Below are 19,927 nucleotides of genomic sequence, written 5' to 3' on the forward strand. Positions count from 1 at the left end.
AACTGAGCTACTGTGTGGAACAATTTTCCTTGTGGATCAATAAAGTTTGTCTAAGTCCAAGTCTATTAGGAACAATTGGGAAATGAGTTAAAAGCACACACAGAGCAGTTGTTAAATATTTTAAAAATAATGATTAGAGATGTCCGATAATATTGCCCTGCCGAAATTATCGGCCGATGAATGCTTTAAAATGTAATATCGGAAATTATCTGTATCGTTTTTTTTATAATCGAATCGTTTTTTTAATTTGTATTTTTATCAAATCAACATAAAAAACACAAGACCCAAAAAACCTCCCTCCCCCATTTACACTAATTCACACAAAAGGGTTGTTTCTTTCTGTTATTAATATTCTGGTTCCTACATTATATATCAATATATATCAATACAGTCTGCAAGGAATACAGTCCGTAAACACACGTGATTGTGTGTGCTGCTGGTCCACTAATAGTACTAACCTTTAACAGTTAATTTTACTCATTTTCATTAATTACTAGTTTCTATGTAACTGTTTTTATATTGTTTTACTTTCTTTTTTATTCAAGAAAATGTTTTTAATTTATCCTATTTTATTATTATTTTTTTAAAAAGGACCTTATCTTCATACCTGGTTGTCCAAATTAGGCATAATAATGTGTTAATTCCACGACTGTATATATCGGTATTGGTTGATATCGGTATCGGTAATTAAAGAGTTGGACAATATCGGAATATCGGATATCGGCAAAAAAGCCATTATCGGACTTCCTTAATAATGATTATACAATAGCATATAATTATTGTTATTAATGTGTGTATTTTTTTTTTTACGTATTATTTAAAAAAAAAGTAAAGTATAAATAGCGAGCCGCTGCTATATACTCCGGTACAATAAGGTGCGGTATGCGTTTTTTCAGTCATTGCTGCAACCGCCATTGAAGTAAGCGAATAAGAAAAAAACGTCACGACGCAGGATGACGTCAAGACGTTCGTCCAATCAGGGCATGATCCCGCAGTGCCGGAAAGTAGTAGATGATATGGCAGCTCGGAGGAACTCGCTTCGATGAAGACGACTCGTTGGATTATGAAGACACTTTGGCGGTGAAAGGGCGACGAGGCAGCTGCCTGGAGATGATTTACTTAATCGTTATTTCCGCGTTGTCCGGCGCGGTGCTCACCTTGGTGCTCCAGTTGTTGCTGCTGTACCGGAGGTGCCCGGAGCCCATAAAGAGGACAGAGCAGTACGTCAAAGTAGTGGCCGACAAGGCGTTAAAGGATTACTTTAATACTCAACATGTCGACGCCGGCCAGCAGCAGGACGGCTCGGCCTCGTCACGACCGCCGGAAGCCACTGCCGGCAGCCCCAAACAACAACAACAACAACAACAACACGGCGACTGTGCCGACTCGGACAAAGCCGAAAGCTGCAATTTCCTCAATGCCATCTTCCTGTTCCTGTTCCGGGAGCTGCGGGACACTCCCGTGGTCCGACACTGGCTCACCAAGAAGATCAAGGTCGAGTTCGAAGAGCTGCTGCAAACCAAGACAGCGGGTCGGCTTCTGGAGGGACTCAGCCTGCGAGACATTTCCCTCGGAGACTCACTTCCGGTCTTCAAAACAGCCAAACTCATGAAGCCCGTCCACGTGAACGACGACGGCCTGCCGGAGGAGCTCAACTTCGAGGTGGACATGGAGTACAATGGCGGCTTCCACCTGGCCATCGACGTGGACTTGGTCTTCTGGAAGTCTGCCTACCTGTTCGTCAAGATGAGGCGGGTGGTCGGGCGACTCAGGCTGCAGTTCACTCGCCTGCCCTTCTCCCATTGGTCATTCTCCTTCCTCGACGACCCGCTCGTGGACTTTGAAGTCAAGTCCCAGTTCGAAGGACGACCCCTCCCTCAGCTCACGTCCATCATCGTCAACCAACTCAAACGAGTCATCAAGAAGAAGCACACGCTACCCAACTACAAGATCAGGTAAGATGGAGGCACCGACAGTGGAGCCGTGCACCTTGACATAAGCGGTTGTCAACATCCATCCATCCATTTCCTACCGCCTGTCCCTTTCGGGGTCGCTGGGGGGTGCTGCAGCCTATCTCAGCTACAATCGGGCGGAAGGCGAGGTACACCCTGGACAAGTCGCCATCTCATCGCAGGGCCAACACAGATAGACAGACAACATTCACACTCACATTCACACACTAGTGTTGCCAATCAACCTGTCCCCAGGTGCATGTCTTTGGAGGTGGGAGGAAGCCGGAGTACCCAGAGGGAACCCACACAGTCACAGGGAGAACATGCAAAATCCACTGCCGATATTATCGGCCGATAAATGCTTTAAAATGTAATATCGGAAATTATCGGTATCGGTTTCAAAAAGTAAAAATTATGACTTTTTAAAACGCCGCTGTACGGAGTGGTACACAGACGTAGGGAGAAGTACAGAGCGCCAATAAACCTTAACGGCCTACTGAAATGAAATGTTCTTATTTAAACGGGGATAGCAGATCCATTCTATGTGTCATACTTGATCATTTCGCGATATTGCCATATTTTTGCTGAAAGGATTTAGTAAAGGACATCGACGATAAAGTTCGCAACTTTTGGTCGCTGATAAAAAAAAAGCCTTGCCTGTACCGAAAGTAGCGTGACGTCACAGGTTGAAGGGCTCCTCACATTTCCCCATTGTTTACACCAGCAGCGAGAGCGATTCGGACAGAGAAAGCGACGATTACCTCATTAATTTGAGCGAGGATGAAAGATTCGTCGATGAGGAACGTGAGAGTGAAGGACTAGAGTGCAATGCAGGACGTATCTGTTTTCGCTCTGACCGTAACTTAGGTACAAGCTGGCTCATTGGATTCCACACTTTCTCCTTTTTCTATTGTGGATCACGGATTTGTATATTAAACCACCTCGGATACTATATCCTCTTGAAAATGAGAGTCGAGAACGAGAAATGGACATTCACAGTGGCTTTTATCTCCACGACAATACATCGGCAAAGCACTTTAGCTAGCTTAAATGCAGATAGAAACAAAAGAAATAAGCCCCTGACTGGAAGGATAGACAGAAGATCAACAATACTACCAAACTCTGGACCTGTAAGTACATGGTTAATGCTGTACCGCCGGACGAAGCCTAGCAATGCTGTTGCTAACGACGCCATTGAAGCTAACTTAGCTACGGGACCTCGACAGAGCTTTGCTAAAAACTTAGCTATCCCGTGCTCACCTGCGTTCCAGCGATCGACGGCACGACGAAGGACTTCACCCGATTACCGATGCGGTTGGCGGCTAGCGTCGGATAGCGCGTCTGCTATCCGACTCAAAGTCCTCCTGGTTGTATTGCTGCAGCCAGCCACTAATACACCGATCCCACCTACAGCTTTCTTCTTTGCAGTCTCCATTGTTCATTAAATAAATTGCAAAAGATTCACCAACACAGATGTCCAGAATACTGTGGAATTTTGCAATGAAAACAGAGCTGTTTGTATTGGGATACAATGTGTCCGAATACTTCCGCTTATACCATTGACGTCACACGCAAACGTTATCATACCTAGACGTTTTCAACCGGAAGTTTCCCGGGAAATATAAAAATTGCACTTTATAAGTTAACCCGGCCGTATTGGCATGTGTTGCAATGTTAAGATTTCATCATTGATATATAAACTATCAGACTGCGTGGTCGGTAGTAGTGGGTTTCAGTAGGCCTTTAAAGGCACTGCCTTTGCGTGCCGGCCCAATCACATAATATCTATGGCTTTTCACACACACAAGTGAATGCATGCATACTTGGTCAACAGCCATACAGGTCAGACTGAGGGTGACCGTATGAACAACTTTAACACTGTTACAAATATGCGCCACACTGTGAACCCACACCAAACAAGAATGACAAACACATTTCGGGAGAACATCCGCACCGTAACACAACAGAACAAATACCCAGAACCCCGTGCAACACTAACGCTTCCGGGACGCTACAATATACCCCCCTCCCCCCATCCCCCCCACATCAGGGCAAGGAAAAACTCAACCCAATGGGCTACGATGAGAAACCTTGGAGGGGACCACAGATGTGGTGACCCCCTCCCCCCTCCTGGGCGACCGGTGCAATGGACGTCGAGTGGATCTAGTTAATAGTGTGAGAGTCCAGTCCGTAATGGGGCCAGCAAAACTTGATGCTTCAAAAAGCAAGACTCACTTCCGGTAAATTTAAAACTGAAGCAATCGATCCTGTGTCAGAAACAGCCAATGAGGTGTCAAATTAGAAGTCACGTGACACGGGTATTACAAAACAGCATAAAAAAGGCAGTTTAACTGTGCTACCTGGGCATAATACAACATAACTTACATTTCAATGCGAACCTCTGCTTCATGCAGACGAGGCACGGACAGAGTGGGAGGGGCTTGTTTACGGAGCAGCGATTTTTGGACGGAGGCAGAGTTCCACAGCAAAGTTCTGAAGAACAGTGATGTGACTATGAGGATGTTTTTTATACCCTTGGCATTTGTGTTTTGTTGCACCTTTGTTGCTCTTGCTCGATTATAGGTGGTCTGCATGGAGCAGTGTTTTATTGTTAATCGTTAATATTGTAAATCCCACATTATGTGTTTTCATATACATTATGAGTGTCTTTTCAGTAAAAAACTAAAAAGACCATCTCAAAAACGTAAACATAACATAAAATATAGGATGTGGGATTTACAATATTAACTATGAACAATAAACTACTGAATATTGAGAATATATGAACGTTGCTCCTCTATTTCCCAGACCACCTCCTTGATCACCATATTTTATATTAAAGCAAGAGCAACAAAGAGGCAACAAAGAGGCAACAAACACGGCGAAACATGAAGTCAAAAGGATAAAAAAAATTCCCTTATTTGATATATATTGATATTTGGGGGACGGCGTGGCGAAGTTGGTAGAGTGGCCATGCCAGCAATCGGAGGGTTGCTGGTTACTGGGGTTCAATCCCCACCTTCTACCATCCTAGTCACGTCCGTTGTGTCCTTGGGCAAGACACTTCACCCTTGCTCCTGATGGGTGCTGGTAGCGCCTTGCATGGCAGCTCCCTCCATCAGTGTGTGAATGTGTGTGTGAATGGGTGAATGTGGAAATACTGTCAAAGCGCTTTGAGTACCTTGACGGTAGAAAAGCGCTAAACAAGTATAACCCATTTATCATTTATATATTACCACTATGGCCACTGTAGTTTAACTGCATATCATGACAAGTACTAACTCGTATGTCAGTCAAAAGTGCAGATTTTAACCATGAGAATCATTTCTATAGTTTGAAAACATCCAGTGGGCCGCGTTGAAATGTTAATTATGTTGTGTTATGCCCAGGTAACCTAGCCCCAAGTGGGACAAGCAGTAAAAAATGGATGGATGGATGGATGAACATTTACTTGAGACTTGGTCCAGAGACTTTAGGAGAATGGACAGTTAACAATAGATTTACATTTACGGTTTAGGCCTGGAGCTATTCATTATTTTATTAATCAATCGTCGATTAATTTGTTCACTTAATCAAGTGGTAGGGTTGCCCGATTATGGCCAAAATAATAATAATACCGATTATTTTCATCCATCCATCCATCCATTTTCTACCGCTTGTCCCTTTTGGGGTCGCGGGGGTTGCTGGAGCCTATTTCAGCTGCACATGGGCGGAAGGCGGGGTACACCCTGGACATGTCGCCACCTCATCACAGGGCCAACACAGATAGACAGACAACATTCACACTCACATTCACACACTAGGGCCAATTTAGTGTTGCCAATCAACCTATCCCCAGGTGCGTGTATTTTCATTAATATTGAAATCACGATTATTAATCATGATTATTCACTGTTAATTAGGGCTGGGTGATATATCGAGTTTGTAAGATATATCGATATATTTTCAAACAAGATATGAATTAAGAAAATATCGTAATGTCGATATAATTAATTTCACGTTGAAATGACCAAACGCCGCTTATTTGTTATGTTCCCTGTTCTTCCCCGCTCCCCCTCCATGGGCTACTAAACCCCTCCCCTTCCTCCTTCCAAGATGTGCTTGCACGAATAAGACCATCCGTGATTGGTTGGTTGTGTGTATGATGAGTCACGATTGGTTAGGGATAGGCCAATCCGAGGCAAGGTAGGGCGGGTCATCAAACCAGGAAGAGAAATCACAACAGACATCCCAAATGACGGCGAGAGAGTCGAAGAAGAAAAGAGGGAATTTTCAAGATTTATATATTAAAAAAACTAATGGCAGAGGGATTCTCTTCCTTATATTGTTTTTTTAGCGATGTAGACGACGTCCAGGAAACCCGCGTGGCGAAGTTGGTAGAGTGGCCGTGCCAGCAATCGGAGGGTTGCTGGTTACTGGGGTTCAATCCCCACCTTCTACCATCCTAGTCACGTCCGTTGTGTCCTTGGGAAAGACACTTCACCCTTGCTCCTGATGGCTGCTGGTTAGCGCCTTGCATGGCAGCTCCCGCCATCAGTGTGTGAATGTGTGTGTGAATGGGTGAATATGGAAATACTGTCAAAGCGCTTTGAGTACCTTGAAGGTAGAAAAGCGCTATACGAGTATAACCCATTTATCATTTATTTATTTATTTATTCTATTTGGCCACATTTGGACAAATGTATGCGTCTGGATAAAACATTCATTTGAGTTGTTTACCATGTAAGCCCAAATCTGTTCCCGAGTTGCATATTTCGCACGAGAAATGCTGCCAAAAATGTTTGCTGAAGTGAGGAAGATCATAGCCGCACAATTAAGTCAAGTCACTTACTTGGCACTGACCAGGACCGTACGTGTGACAGTCCATTACATCGTCGACTGGTAATTAAAAAGTGCCTGCTTGCAAATGTATTTTTTTAAATCTGATTTTGATACATTTTGTATTATTTGCACAGCCATGTTATTATTTTTTTAATTTTATTTATGTTATGTAATTCTGTACTACTTAAACAGCTTCTTTTCTGTGCTGTTAATACATATCTTGACTAACTGGGTTAATAAAAGTGCCACAGTGCCTCTGACTGTTTACAGTACACTTGTCCCTAAAATATATCGAGATATATATCGAATATCGAGTTTAAGTAAAAATATATCGAGCCCTACTGTTAATTAAAACATTTTATTGCACTTTCTATTTTAAACAAACAGTATGTAAACTTGTCTTTCATTTAAAAATTGAAACTATATAAAAACAATTAATTAAGAAGAAAATAAAATGCACAAAAGACAAAGAGCTAGCTGAATATAAATATGCCTTTGCAACAAAGTACACAATTAAGATTTAGCACGAAAGACACATACAGTACACAGGAACACATGTGCTCACAGTATTCCGACAAGGGATTTCTTCCCGAAAGTGAAAACCAGTGGTGGTCAACCAAGCTAAGATGGCTGTTGTGCAGCAAGCAGTACACACACTATCTGAGCACACAAGGAGCCTATATCTTCCTGGAAAAAGCATATATGCACAAAAAAATCTAACTATGCAATAAAAAGAGATCCCTATGACGATAAAGTGATAAAGGATTATTCGTCGGTGCACTTATTATGAAAGACATGACGACGGATGGATTTGTTTTAATGCATTGTAAATATTACATAAATGTAATTAAAAGTCCGCTTACAGTGAAGGCAATGGGAGCCCCACTATTTCGCCCATAAAATCCAATAAACAACCATTCAAAAACCGCCAACAATACTCAATTTACATTTCGTGACTTGAATATGAACCAGGTATTAGTGATATTGTTATTATAAGCGCTAACCCAGACAAACTATTTATAGCGACACCGTGATCACTACTGTATGTCCCTATGTTTACATCATCAAGTGGTCTGCTGTTTCTTTGCTTCCTTGCTCCCTCTAAGTTTATTGTAGATCATAAATCATGCATCTCACCTGGGACAGAAAAAGTCTGAGTAGGTATTAGAGGTGGGAGACTTTGGGCACTTCACGATTCGATTACGATTCAGGAGCTACGATTCGATTACAAATCGATTGGTGCATCTTTAATTTATGTATATTGATGCAGTTTTACATTTCTTTTCGTTTACCAAAATAAGTGTTTACCATTTGCAACTTTAAAAAAACCCAATTCATTTTGGAATAAGAAACAGTTAAATGAATTCCCATTAAATTAATGAAAATGTGTGCAAAACTGGACCATAAGCACCCTAAAATAAAGGAGCTGGTCGGATCTCTCAGTGAGGTGGCTCGCTCCAGTCAGCCAAATTTGAGAACTGTATGCTAATACAAAGATGATGGTCATGTTGACTCAAGTCTTTGCATCTTAACGCAGTGTTTCCCACACATTCATTTATTTGTGGCGGCCCGCCATGAAAGAATTACGTCCGCCACAAATAAAAAAATAAAAAATAAAAAATTGTTTTTTTGTTTTTTTTGTCCTGTCCAGCTTCACAGGCAAATCATATAGTTGATGTAGATGCCCATATCGGCTGTTCAGATTCACTTTACAAAAGAGAAGTGTAGGATACTTCTCTTGTTGCCTTATTTGTATTTGACTTTATTAAATGTATTTATATTAGAAACACAACATGTGTATATATCAAAGGGTGCAAAGTCTGCAGGCAGTAGGAAACACATGGTTAAGTGTAGGGAGTAAAACTGATGGCAGTCTAAAGTTCAAGATTTTTGGAGCACTTTGTTCAGTGGATCAGATGTTTGATGAAGCTCTGTGTCTATCTACCACCACTACTGTTTTCTGTTTATTTGTTACTGACTGTGGCAGGACACTTCTGCCTCTGTTTCACTTTATGTTGCTGGTAAATAATATGGTTGTAGTAGTAGGCTAAAGTTAAATTATTTAGTATGCACTAATTAAAGGGGCAGAGCTTTAAGAGACATTTTAGCTTTTATATTTTATAAGATATATTTTTTGTAAGAACCACAATTAATGAATATATTTCAATGAAAAACTTATTGTTCAAATCTGTATATAAATATGTACATAAAGTGTTGTAATTATATTGTAAAATGGATGGATGGATGGATGGATGGACGTTTAAAACAAAACTGTTATTGTTAATTAGTAAGTATACATTTTTTGAGCCTTTTTAGAGAAAATCATATCATTATGCAAATTACTCGATAATATCATGGTGACCACGCCCATAGCCACGCCCCCACCGCCACAGGTATCTTGCCAGTTTATGGGAAACACTGTTAACGTTTCATTATTTTATCTGTTGAGTGGATAATTTACAATAAAATAGGTATTGTGCGTCGCTACAGCATTAGTCAGCTGCCAGCCACAAGAGGAGCAGTTGATTGCTTGAACCTGTGCTGTTTGGAGTAGCGGCAGCCAATCCAGAGGGCGCTCAAGGTCAGCTGACACATCATCTTAAACAGTGTGATGTGGGTTGCACTGGTATTGCTATTGCGACATCCAGTGGACACATTTAGAACAGCAGTTTCTTTCATAAAAAAATTGCAGCTCATTTTTATACTTAGTAATCGGCCCGTGGGGCCGTACGTTTTACACCTCTGATTTAGACTCACCGAGTTGGTGCTTTACGGAACACTTGTAGCAAAAATGTGCCTTAGGAAATGCAAATAATATCAAGATAATACTTCAATGGGAAAAACTAAACGTTAAAAGTATATCAAACTAACTTTTAACTAAGTGATCACTGCAAACTCATGCATTCTTTGACTATGTTCCCTTGTACTGGAGTGCGTGGTACTTTTGTTGTCTTTTTTCATAAAATCTTGCCCTCTTCCGCCATTTTTGATTAACTCTCGAGGAACTTTGAAGAAACATTTATTGTTTTCGCGATTTACATGGTTCGTACAGCACAAAACAACGCAAGCATAGGGCATTTTTCTTCGAGAAAGGCTACACGGCGCCGAGTACCCATTAAGAACAGACGCTGCCTTGACCACCACATGTATTCAATGAGCCGGACGTGAGCTGGGCATGACGTCATTTTGCACCCAAGCAATATAAGACATATGTCTTTGGCTAAATAAAACGTTATTATGTCCGTTATTTTGGCGTGTCTTTGAGAGGTGGATGGATGCGGGGTCCGTAGGTGCACGGTTGATGTTACTTATTTTGGGCACACCCCGCTTTTGTAGCTGTTCGTAGGGGCTTCACATCCGCTGTTTAGCAACCAGCAAAATCATGCCTCTCTCTTTGAAAGTAGAAGGACGAAAAGCCAATTTAGACCCAGAAATGACGAGAATACACAAAAAGACGCTTGTTCCGTCCCCCTTTTCTAGAGAGGATTATGAGTCATTCTACATCTAAATGTGAATATAACAAGATTATATCAGTCGGCATCCAAATGACAGCAGACATTGTACAGTAAGTGATGTTTTATTATGTTTGTTGGCTCTCATAAAGTCTGTCTGTCAGTGAATAATATTCAGTGATGTAGTTGGGGAAAAAAAATGGACGTCGTGATGCGTTTTTTTAAATGATCTACATTACATACCATATACTTAGAGCATGTACACTACCGTTCAAAAGTTTGGGGTCACCCAAACAATTTTGTGGAATAGCCTTCATTTCTAAGAACAAGAATAGACTGTCGAGTTTCAGATGAAAGTTCTCTTTTTCTGGCCATTTTGAGCGTTTGATTGACCCCACAAATGTGATGCTCCAGAAACTCAATCTGCTCAAAGGAAAGTCAGTTTTGTAGCTTCTGTAACGGGCTAAACTGTTTTCAGATGTGTGAACATGATTGCGCAAGGGTTTTCTAATCATCAATTACCCTTCTGTGCCAATGAGCAAACACATTGTACCATTAGAACACTGGAGTGATAGTTGCTGGAAATGGGCCTCTATACACCTATGTAGATATTGCACCAAAAACCAGACATTTGCATATAGTCATTTACCACATTAGCAATGTATAGAGTGTATTTCTTTAAAGTTAAGACTAGTTTAAAGTTATCTTCATTGAAAAGTACAGTGCTTTTCCTTAAAAAATAATGACATTTCAATGTGACCCCAAACTGTTGAACGGTAGTGTATATAAAACCTCAATGGAGGTGTTTAGATGTTTTTTAAGGGCTTCGTTGAAAGAATAGAGCGACTCCCATACGGTCCATTGTAAGCAGACTTTTAATCTCATTTATTTACAATTTAGAATGCATAAAAAAAGAAAAACATATGTGTTCTTGACTTACTCAAGGATTGTGAATGATAGGCAACATTAAAAATAAAAGTGCAGTTTCCCTTTGAATTTATTTGGAACTTTAAACTGATATTTTCATACATGAAAACACTAGCCGTAGGACTGTTTTTTTTAAAATTGCATATTTATAACATTTCTATGTAGGAAATGCCTTCCAAAGCATCCAGCTAATATTTTTCAATTCCTTTATTAACATCATAACATAGCCCCTTTTGATTTAATGTATTATGGTTTTAAAAAAAGTCTTAAAACGGGTGTCAAACTCGTTTTCATTGAGGATCACATTGTATATTGGTTATGGCTGCCTTCAGAGGGCATATGCATGTATAATCCATCCATTGCCTTCCGTTTATCCGAGGTCTGGTCCCAGGGGCAGCAGCCGAAGCAGAGATTTCAAGACTTCCCTTCCCTTGCTACTTCGTCCAGCTCTTCCTGGGGGATTCCGAGGCGTTCCAAGGGCAGCTTGGAGACATAGTTCCTCCAAAGTGTCCTTGGTCTTCCCGTGGCCTCCTACTGGTCGGATGTGCCCTAAACACGGGGCATTCTGACCCGATGCCCGAACCACCTAATCTGGCTCTTCTCTTCTCTTTAGTCTACTTTATACCTTTTGTTTTTGCCCTCTTTTTGTGCCCTTGTGTGCATTATCCTTTCCATCCTTTGTTACTGAGCTACTGTGTGGAACAATTTCCCATGTGGATCAATAACGTTTGTCTAAGTCTAAATGTGGAGGACTAGCAGCTTTACTCTGAGCTCCTCCTGAATGACAGAGGTTCTCACCCTAGCTCTATGGGAGAGCCCCGCCAACCGTCATAGAAAACCTATTTGTCCTTTTGGTCATAACCTAAAGGATAGAAACGTAGATTGATCAGTAAATTGAGAGCTTTGCCTTCCGGATCAGCTCCTTCTACTCAACGACGGATCAATACAGGGTCTGCACTCGTGAAAAAGACCTCGAGGTGCTTGAACTCTTCCACCCCTCATTATATTACTACACAATTGCCTATGCATTGGCTTATTAGATTTGTTTACATACAAATTGATGGATGCTTGCAAAGCAAATTAGGTCAATCCCCTTTACCTGCATTGTTAGCCGCCTCTTATTGGCAGGTTTTCACTATTTAGAACAAATAGAAAAGATAAAGACATCAATCAATCAATCAATGTTTATTTATATAGCCCTAAATCACAAGTGTCTCAAAGGGCTGTACAAGCCACAACGACATCCTCGGTACAGAGCCCACATACGGGCAAGGAAAACTCACCCCAGTGGGACGTCAATGTGAATGACTATGAGAAACCTTGGAGAGGACCGCATATGTGGGTAGCCCCCCTCTAGGGGAGACCGAAAGCAATGGATGTCGAGTGGGTTTGACATAATATTGTGAAAGTCCAACACATCAGCGAGAGTCCAGTCCATAGTGGGGCAAGCAGGAACCATCCCGAGTGGAGACGGGTCAGCAGCGTAGAGATGTCCCCATCTGATGAACAGGCTAGCGGTCCACCCCGGGTTTGGAGCAGAGTAGAAAAGAAAAGAAAAGAAACGGCAGATCAACTGGTCTAAAAAGGGAGTCTATTTAAAGGCTAGAGCAGGGGTCGGCAACCTTTACCACTCAAAGAGCCATTTTGGCAAGTTTCACAAATTAAAGAAAGTGATCGGAGCCACAAAAAAAAATTTACAATTTAAATTGAAAAACACTGCATACAAAGCTTACATGCTTTGTGCTATGTTAACCAGGGGTCTCTGACACGCGCACCGGCACGCACTTTAATGTGGACATTTGATGTTAGCGCAGCTCGCGAGTTTCGAAAGAATGACGCTTGATGGCGTCATACTTGCCAATCCTCTCACTTTTCCCGGGAGACACCCAAATATCAGAGCGTGATGACACTGCATTTGGCGCCCTCTACTGGCTGGCCTAACGGTGCACCTATTGACCACACGTAGAATGCAGTTTCAGCTTGCTCACGTAAGTGACAGCAAGGCGTACTACCTCAGCAACCACACATCTTACACTGACGGTACCAATACCCAGAATCCCATGCAGCACTAACTCTTCCGCTCAACCAACGCAAGGAGAGGGGGGGGGGGTTTGATGTGTGTGGGGGGGGGTTGTGGTAGCGGGGTGTATAATCCAGACCGGAAGAGTTAGGGCTGCATGGGATTCTGGGTAATGGTTGTGTTGTGTTTATGTTATGTTACAGTGCAGATGTTCTCCAGAAATGTGTTTTTCATTCTTTTTTGGTGTGGGTTCACAGTGTGGCGCATATTTGTAACGTAACAATGTTAAAGTTGTTTGATACGGCCACCGTCAGTGTAAGATGTGTGGCTGATGAGTAAGTATGCTTTGCTGTCTCCTGTGTGTACAAGTAATACCAACATGCAACATGTGGCTGGACTGGCACGCTGTATGCTATAGAGGACAATAACTGTAGTGCAATTAGGGCACGCCCTTTTGTTTGGTAATTAGAGTGTGAATAGGATTATTTTTTCCCTGGGAGTAATCTATGAGAGACATTGAGATCCATAAATCTCCTGGGAAAATCAGGGGGGGTCGGCATGTATGTAGCTGAGCCGCATCAGAGTGGTCAAAGAGCCGCATGCGGCTCCGGAGCCGCGGGTTGCCGACCCCTGGGCTAGAGTATACAAATGAGTTTTAAGATGCGACTTAAATGCTTCTACTGAGGTAGCATCTCTAACTTTTACCGGGAGGGCATTCCATAGTATTGGAGCCCGAATAGAAAACGCTCTATAGCCCGCAGACTTTTTTTGGGCTCTGGGAATCACTAATAAGCCGGAGTTCTTTGAACGCAGTTTTCTTGCCGGGACATATGGTACAATACAATCGGCAAGATAGGCAGGAGCTTGACCGTGTAGTATTTTATACGTAAGTAGTAAAACCTTAAAGTCGCATCTTGGGTGCACAGGAAGCCAGTGCAAGTGAGCCAGTATAGGCGTAATATGATCAAACTTTCTTGTTTTTGTCAAAAGTCTAGCAGCCGCATTTTGTACCATCTGTAATCTTTTAATGCTAGACATAGGGAGGCCCGAAAACAAAACGTTACAGTAATCGAGACGAGATGTAACGAACGCATGGATAATGATCTCAGCATCGCTTGTGGACAAAATGGGGCGAATTTTAGCGATATTACGGAGATGAAAGAAGGCCGTTTTAGTAACACTTTTAATGTGCGACTCAAACGAGAGAGTTGGGTCGAAGATAATACCCAGATTCTTTACAGAGTCACCTTGTTTAATTGTTTGGTTGTCAAATGTTAAGGTGGTATTTTTAAATAGATGTCGGTGTTGAGCAGGACCGATAATCAGCATTTCCGTTTTCTTAGCGTTGAGTTGCAAAAAGTTAGCGGACATCCATTGTTTAATTTCATTAAGACACGCCTCCAGCTGACTACAATCCGGCGTGTTGGTCAGCTTTAGGGGCATGTAGAGTTGGGTGTCATCAGCATAACAGTGAAAGCTAACACCGTATTTGCGCATGATGTCACCTAGCGGCAGCATGTAAATACTAAAGAGTGCAGGGCCAAGAACCGAACCCTGGGGAACTCCGCACGTTACCTTAACATAGTCCGAGGTCACATTGTTATGGGAGACGCACTGCATCCTGTCAGTAAGATAAGAGTTAAACCAAGACAAGGCTAAGTCTGTCATCCCAATACGTGTTTTGATACGCTCTAATAAAATATTATGATCAACAGTATCGAAAGCAGCGCTAAGATCAAGAAGCAGCAACATAGATGAAGCATCAGAATCCATCGTTAGCAATAGATCATTAGTCATTTTTGCGAGGGCTGTCTACGTAGAGTGATTTGCCCTGAAACCGGATTGAAAAGGTTCACAGAGATTGTTAGACGCTAAGTGTTCATTTAGCTGCTGTGCTACAATTTTTTCGAGGATTTTCGAGATAAACGGAAGGTGGGACACCGGCCGGTAGTTTATCAGGAGATCAGGATCGAGGTTAGGTCTTTTGAGTAGAGGATGAATAACCGCTTTTTTGAATGCTAGGGGAACAGTGCCAGAGGAAAGTGATAAGTTTATAATATTTAATACTGATGGACCTAATAATTCAAAAAGCTCCTTGATAAGTTTCCCAGGAATTGGGTCAAGTAAACATGTTGTTTGTTTTGTCCCATTTACACATTTTGACAATTCCTCCAATGTTATTTCATCAAAGAGAGAGAAACTATTTTGGAGGGCAGTGTCCGTCGTATATACAGTCGTATCTGTGTTAATAGAACCCAGTTGTAGCTGAGATGCATTGTCTTTAATCTCTTTTTTAATGACTTCAATTTTCTTATTAAAGAAATTCATAAAGTCATCTGCTGAGTGGGTGGAGCTACTGGGAGAAGTCCCTTGTTGGGTTAGCGATGCTACCGTACAAAACAGAAATTTAGGATCATTTTTGTTGAGGTGGATGAGATTTGAGTAATATTTAGCTTTAGTTGAGGTAAGCATGCGTTTATAAGTTATTAAACTATCACACCATGCTTGATGGAAAACCTCAAGTTTAGTCGCACGCCATTTGCGTTCCAGCTTTCCACATGATAATTTCTGGGCTTTAGTTTCTTCTGTAAACCATGGGGTACGCCTTTTAGGGGCCCTTTTTAGCTTTAGCGGTGCTACAATATCAATGGTGTCGCGCAGGGCGTCATTAAAGTTGTTAGTGAGGTTATCAATAGAGCCCACATAATTTGGGAATGGTGCCATTACCGAAGGCAGTAGGTCAGTAAGAGTCGTCGTTGTGGCAGCATTAATGTTGCGGCTGCTATAGTAGTTATTATTATTATTATTAGTTTGTTGACAATGAGTCAGAACTTCGAATTTTATAAGGTAATGGTCGGACATTACTTTAGTGTACGGGAGTATCGTAACTTTAGAGGTGGTGACACCCCTGACAAGCACTAGATCTATCGTATTACCGTTGCGATGCGTGGGTTAATTTATTATTTGTGTAAGACCACAGCTATCAATTATAGTCTGGAGCGCCACGCATGGAGGGTCCGATGGGGTATTCATATGGATATTAAAGTCCCCCATTATGATTATATTGTCGGTGTGCGTCACTAGATCGGCAACAAACTAAAAATTCACTGATGAAGTCCGAATAGGGCCCAGGGGGGCGGTAGATAACAGCCAGGTGGAGAGGCAGCGGTGTGACAAACCTCAAAGTGAGCACCTCAAACGAGTTATATTTATTATTTAGGTTAGGTGTAAGATTATAGTTTTCATTGTATATTAGTGCGACACCCCCTCCCCTTTTAAGAGATCTGGCAACATGTGTATTGGTATAGCCAGGAGGAGATGCTTCATTTAGCGCAAAAAAAATCGTCTGGTTTGAGCCAGGTCTCGGCGAGACCAACGACGTCAAGTTTGTTGTCTCTAATGACTTCATTAACTAATAACGTTTTGGAAGATAATGATCTTATGTTTAAAAAGCCCATATTATAGGTAGTGGGCTGTTTTGAGGATTGTTTGTTGAAATTATCCGAAGTAGCAATATTAATAATGTTGCGTTTATTATGCGTATTGCACTTTAAATAGTTTCGACCATATCTAGGAATTGATACGACGGGGATATTCAGATTGTTTGCTTGATGTTGCGATAAACTGAACGCATCATAGTTAGCTACCTCAGTATGTCTGCCTCTGACACGGTCACAAAAGAAAAAACATTGTGTGAGTTGTGTTTTATTCTAAGAGAATTGCTATGTGTGCAGGGATTATCCAGCCTGACGCCGGCTAGTTCTAGTTTAAATGGCTTCTTACCCGGAGACTCCACGTTTCTTTGGTTAGCTTTTCTCTTTGTTGTTAGCCCAGCTCGGCATCCCCGCTTCTGCTTCCGCTCGCACCGCCTATGTCGTCTCCATTGGCGGTCACCGCTAGCACTTGACTCCGCTGCTACAAAGGCCGCTCGATGTAGCCCACAAAGTATTCCCATGCTAGCGAGGAGGTCCACCGTACATGCATCTTTCGGTCTATAACGACCCGATCCATCCACATCCAGAATTGTCTGTCGGTCGTATGTAATCACAGAGTGTTCACGCTTTGAGCCAGCCATGAAATTGACAGAAATGACGGGTGTTTTTTGCCAAATCGCTCTACACTCCCAAGAGCGTTAGCAGAGCCGCTGTGGCTAATGTGCAAAATTCCAAAAAAGTGAAATTCCTCTTTCTATCAGCCTTGACAGAGCTGGCGACATCTGTCAAGGCTTGGACTGTGGCTTGGTTTGTTCTCCCGTGGTGCAAATGATTTGGACCAGACATCGCGTGAAGGTGAATACATTTTTAATTCTAACTCAAAAAAGTACAAACAAAAGGCGCTCACAGCGGAGGTAAAAAACTTGACTATGACAACAAAAGGCGCGCACAAAGGCGGAGAACTATAAACATGAAACAAAAACTTACTTGGCATGGGACTATGAACATGGCATGAAGCAAAGTGATGATAACATGTGCAGAGCATAAATGTGATGTCGCCAGGCTGACCAACAGAAAATGAAAAGCTTAAATAACACAGACATGATTAACAACAGGTGCGTGACTCAAAACGTGAAACAGGTGCGTGACATGACAGGTGAAAACTAATGGGTTGCTATGGAAACAAAACAAGGGAGTGAACAACCAGGAACTAAGAAAGTGTCCAAAACACAAACAGCACATGGCCAAACAAAAACATGATCAACACAGACATTATCATTATTATATGACACAAACATAATAAAACATCACTTACTGTACAATGTCTGCTGTCATTTGGATGCCGACTGCTCGGATGTTCATATATTTCCATTTAGATGAAGAAAGACTCATAATCCTTGCGATGAAAAAAGGGGGTAGAACGCAGCATATTTTTCGTGTTTTTCTCACCATTTCTGGATGTAAGTTGAATGCCATAGTTGAGCAATTTGTCAGATTATGTCTTCATCATTTTACTATCCAGTTGACCGGCATTATTTATTGGATATAATAAACTTTCGAGCTCTGAAGCATGAAAGCAGCTCACCGCAGCTGCTGATGTCAACACAGCCAGCACCAGCTGTTAGGTCCCTCTGATCACGGCGCCACAGTAAATAGTTTGTCTACGTTAGCACTTATAATAAAAATATCGCTAATACTTGGTTAATATTCAAGTCACAAAATATAAATGAAGTATTGTTGGCGGTTTTTGGATATTTTTTTAGAGGGATTTATGGGCAGAATAGAAAACCTCCCATTGACTTTGTTATAAGCAGACTTTTATTTACAAGTTAAAATGCATTAAAAAAGAAATACAGCGGTCGTCTTGCCTCTCATAATGATTGTGAAAGTTGGGAAAATAACAAAATAAAAAGTGCAGTTCCCCTTTAATGATTGCACTCTGCAATGGCATATTTATTTTTAGTTAGCCCTTTGTCTTTTGTAAATGTGTTTGTATTATAGATGAATTATTTTTACTTTAGGTTTCATTTTGAAATGAAAGTTCACATAGTGTTTGTTTAAAATAGAACGTGCAATAAAATATGTTTTACATAACAATGCTTTTTTGGAATTTTGCCTATCGTTCACAATCATTATGAGGGACAAGAACACACGTCTTTTTTTGGGGGATTTTAAAGATGATAAAAAACGCTTGAAAGATGCGGCTAATGGGAGTCACCGTTGTAGCCTTCAAAGCCCTCTAAAACAACTTAAAAAAGATTCATCAAGGTTTTATATACACACTGCAAGTCTTTATATAATGTAGTAACAGACACGTTCATAACAATATGTAATATGTACAATATTTACCGTATTTTGGTCATTTTAATCATTGCCGGAACTAATTATTCGGCACATCTATTTCCGTTTCCATAGCATCGCACGTCTAACTTCTGGCATCAACCCCTTTCCGGATACAAACACGCTTGTGTGTTCCAATTATGGCAGATTCAGTAACAAACAACGAAGATGACTATATTTGGACAAATGAGGATTCACAACTTTACCTTTTTGAATCTTAATTTATGAAGGATGAGCTACTGCTTTTAGAAACGAGTACGAAGGATGAGTTGAGTGTTGGCCCAGACGGAAGGCGATAGAATGAGGTGAATGTGAATCGAAAAAAAGCAAAATATGGAACTTGAAGCCAAGCTATTTGGACATAAGTGGAGTGCTTACCCATAATTAACCGGAAAAAAATATCCCCTGCCAGCTGGACAAAAGAGACAACTGTCAATCGAGTGAGTCACACTTTATACTGATCATGATACACACAGCACATCATGCGTGTATCATGACAGACAGCATAATATACTGTCTGGCTAGCTGTGTACAAACAAAACATAAAATGTGGGCTAATACTTTACAGATACTGTAATATGATTGTTCCTGTTTTTCAGTAAGTACAGATTGGTGTCCTATCAAATTGTGTGAAGTACAAACTCAAAACGCTTTTGGTGCTGACATAGAAGCTAGCTTATCTCTTGCCGTAGCTAGCTTTTACGGCTAATACCATAAGCACACCAATGTGTTAGTACGCTAGAAAAATAGTTCCTGAGTGTTCGCTCTTACGATAACAATTTTGCTACAGTTTGGTTATTTTACAGGTTACGGGACGTAAATTAAGTATTGTTGATGGTTTTTGAATGCATTTTGAAAGTGATTTAGTGGTAGAATTGATTGCTCCCATTAGCTGCATTGCTAGCTACCTAGAACAAGCAGATTTTTATGTTAGAATGCAAAAAAAACAACCTTTTGTCTTCTTGTTTCTTATACGGATCG

General features: G+C 41.3%; 1 protein-coding gene across 1 annotated transcript in view; it reads left to right on the plus strand.

The window, feature by feature from the left end:
• Positions 1-986: 986 nt before the first annotated feature.
• The window catches only part of pdzd8 (PDZ domain containing 8), a 105,280-nt gene continuing 86,339 nt past the window's right edge, over positions 987-19,927 (plus strand). Inside the window, exon 1 of the mRNA XM_062058993.1 lies at positions 987-1,955. Coding sequence (XP_061914977.1) covers positions 1,012-1,955 — 944 coding nt within the window. The 5' untranslated portion in view covers positions 987-1,011. The remainder of the gene's footprint in view (positions 1,956-19,927) is intronic.

This window comes from Entelurus aequoreus, linkage group LG09 (genome assembly GCF_033978785.1).
Source record: "Entelurus aequoreus isolate RoL-2023_Sb linkage group LG09, RoL_Eaeq_v1.1, whole genome shotgun sequence".
Taxonomy (NCBI): Eukaryota; Metazoa; Chordata; class Actinopteri; order Syngnathiformes; family Syngnathidae; genus Entelurus; species Entelurus aequoreus.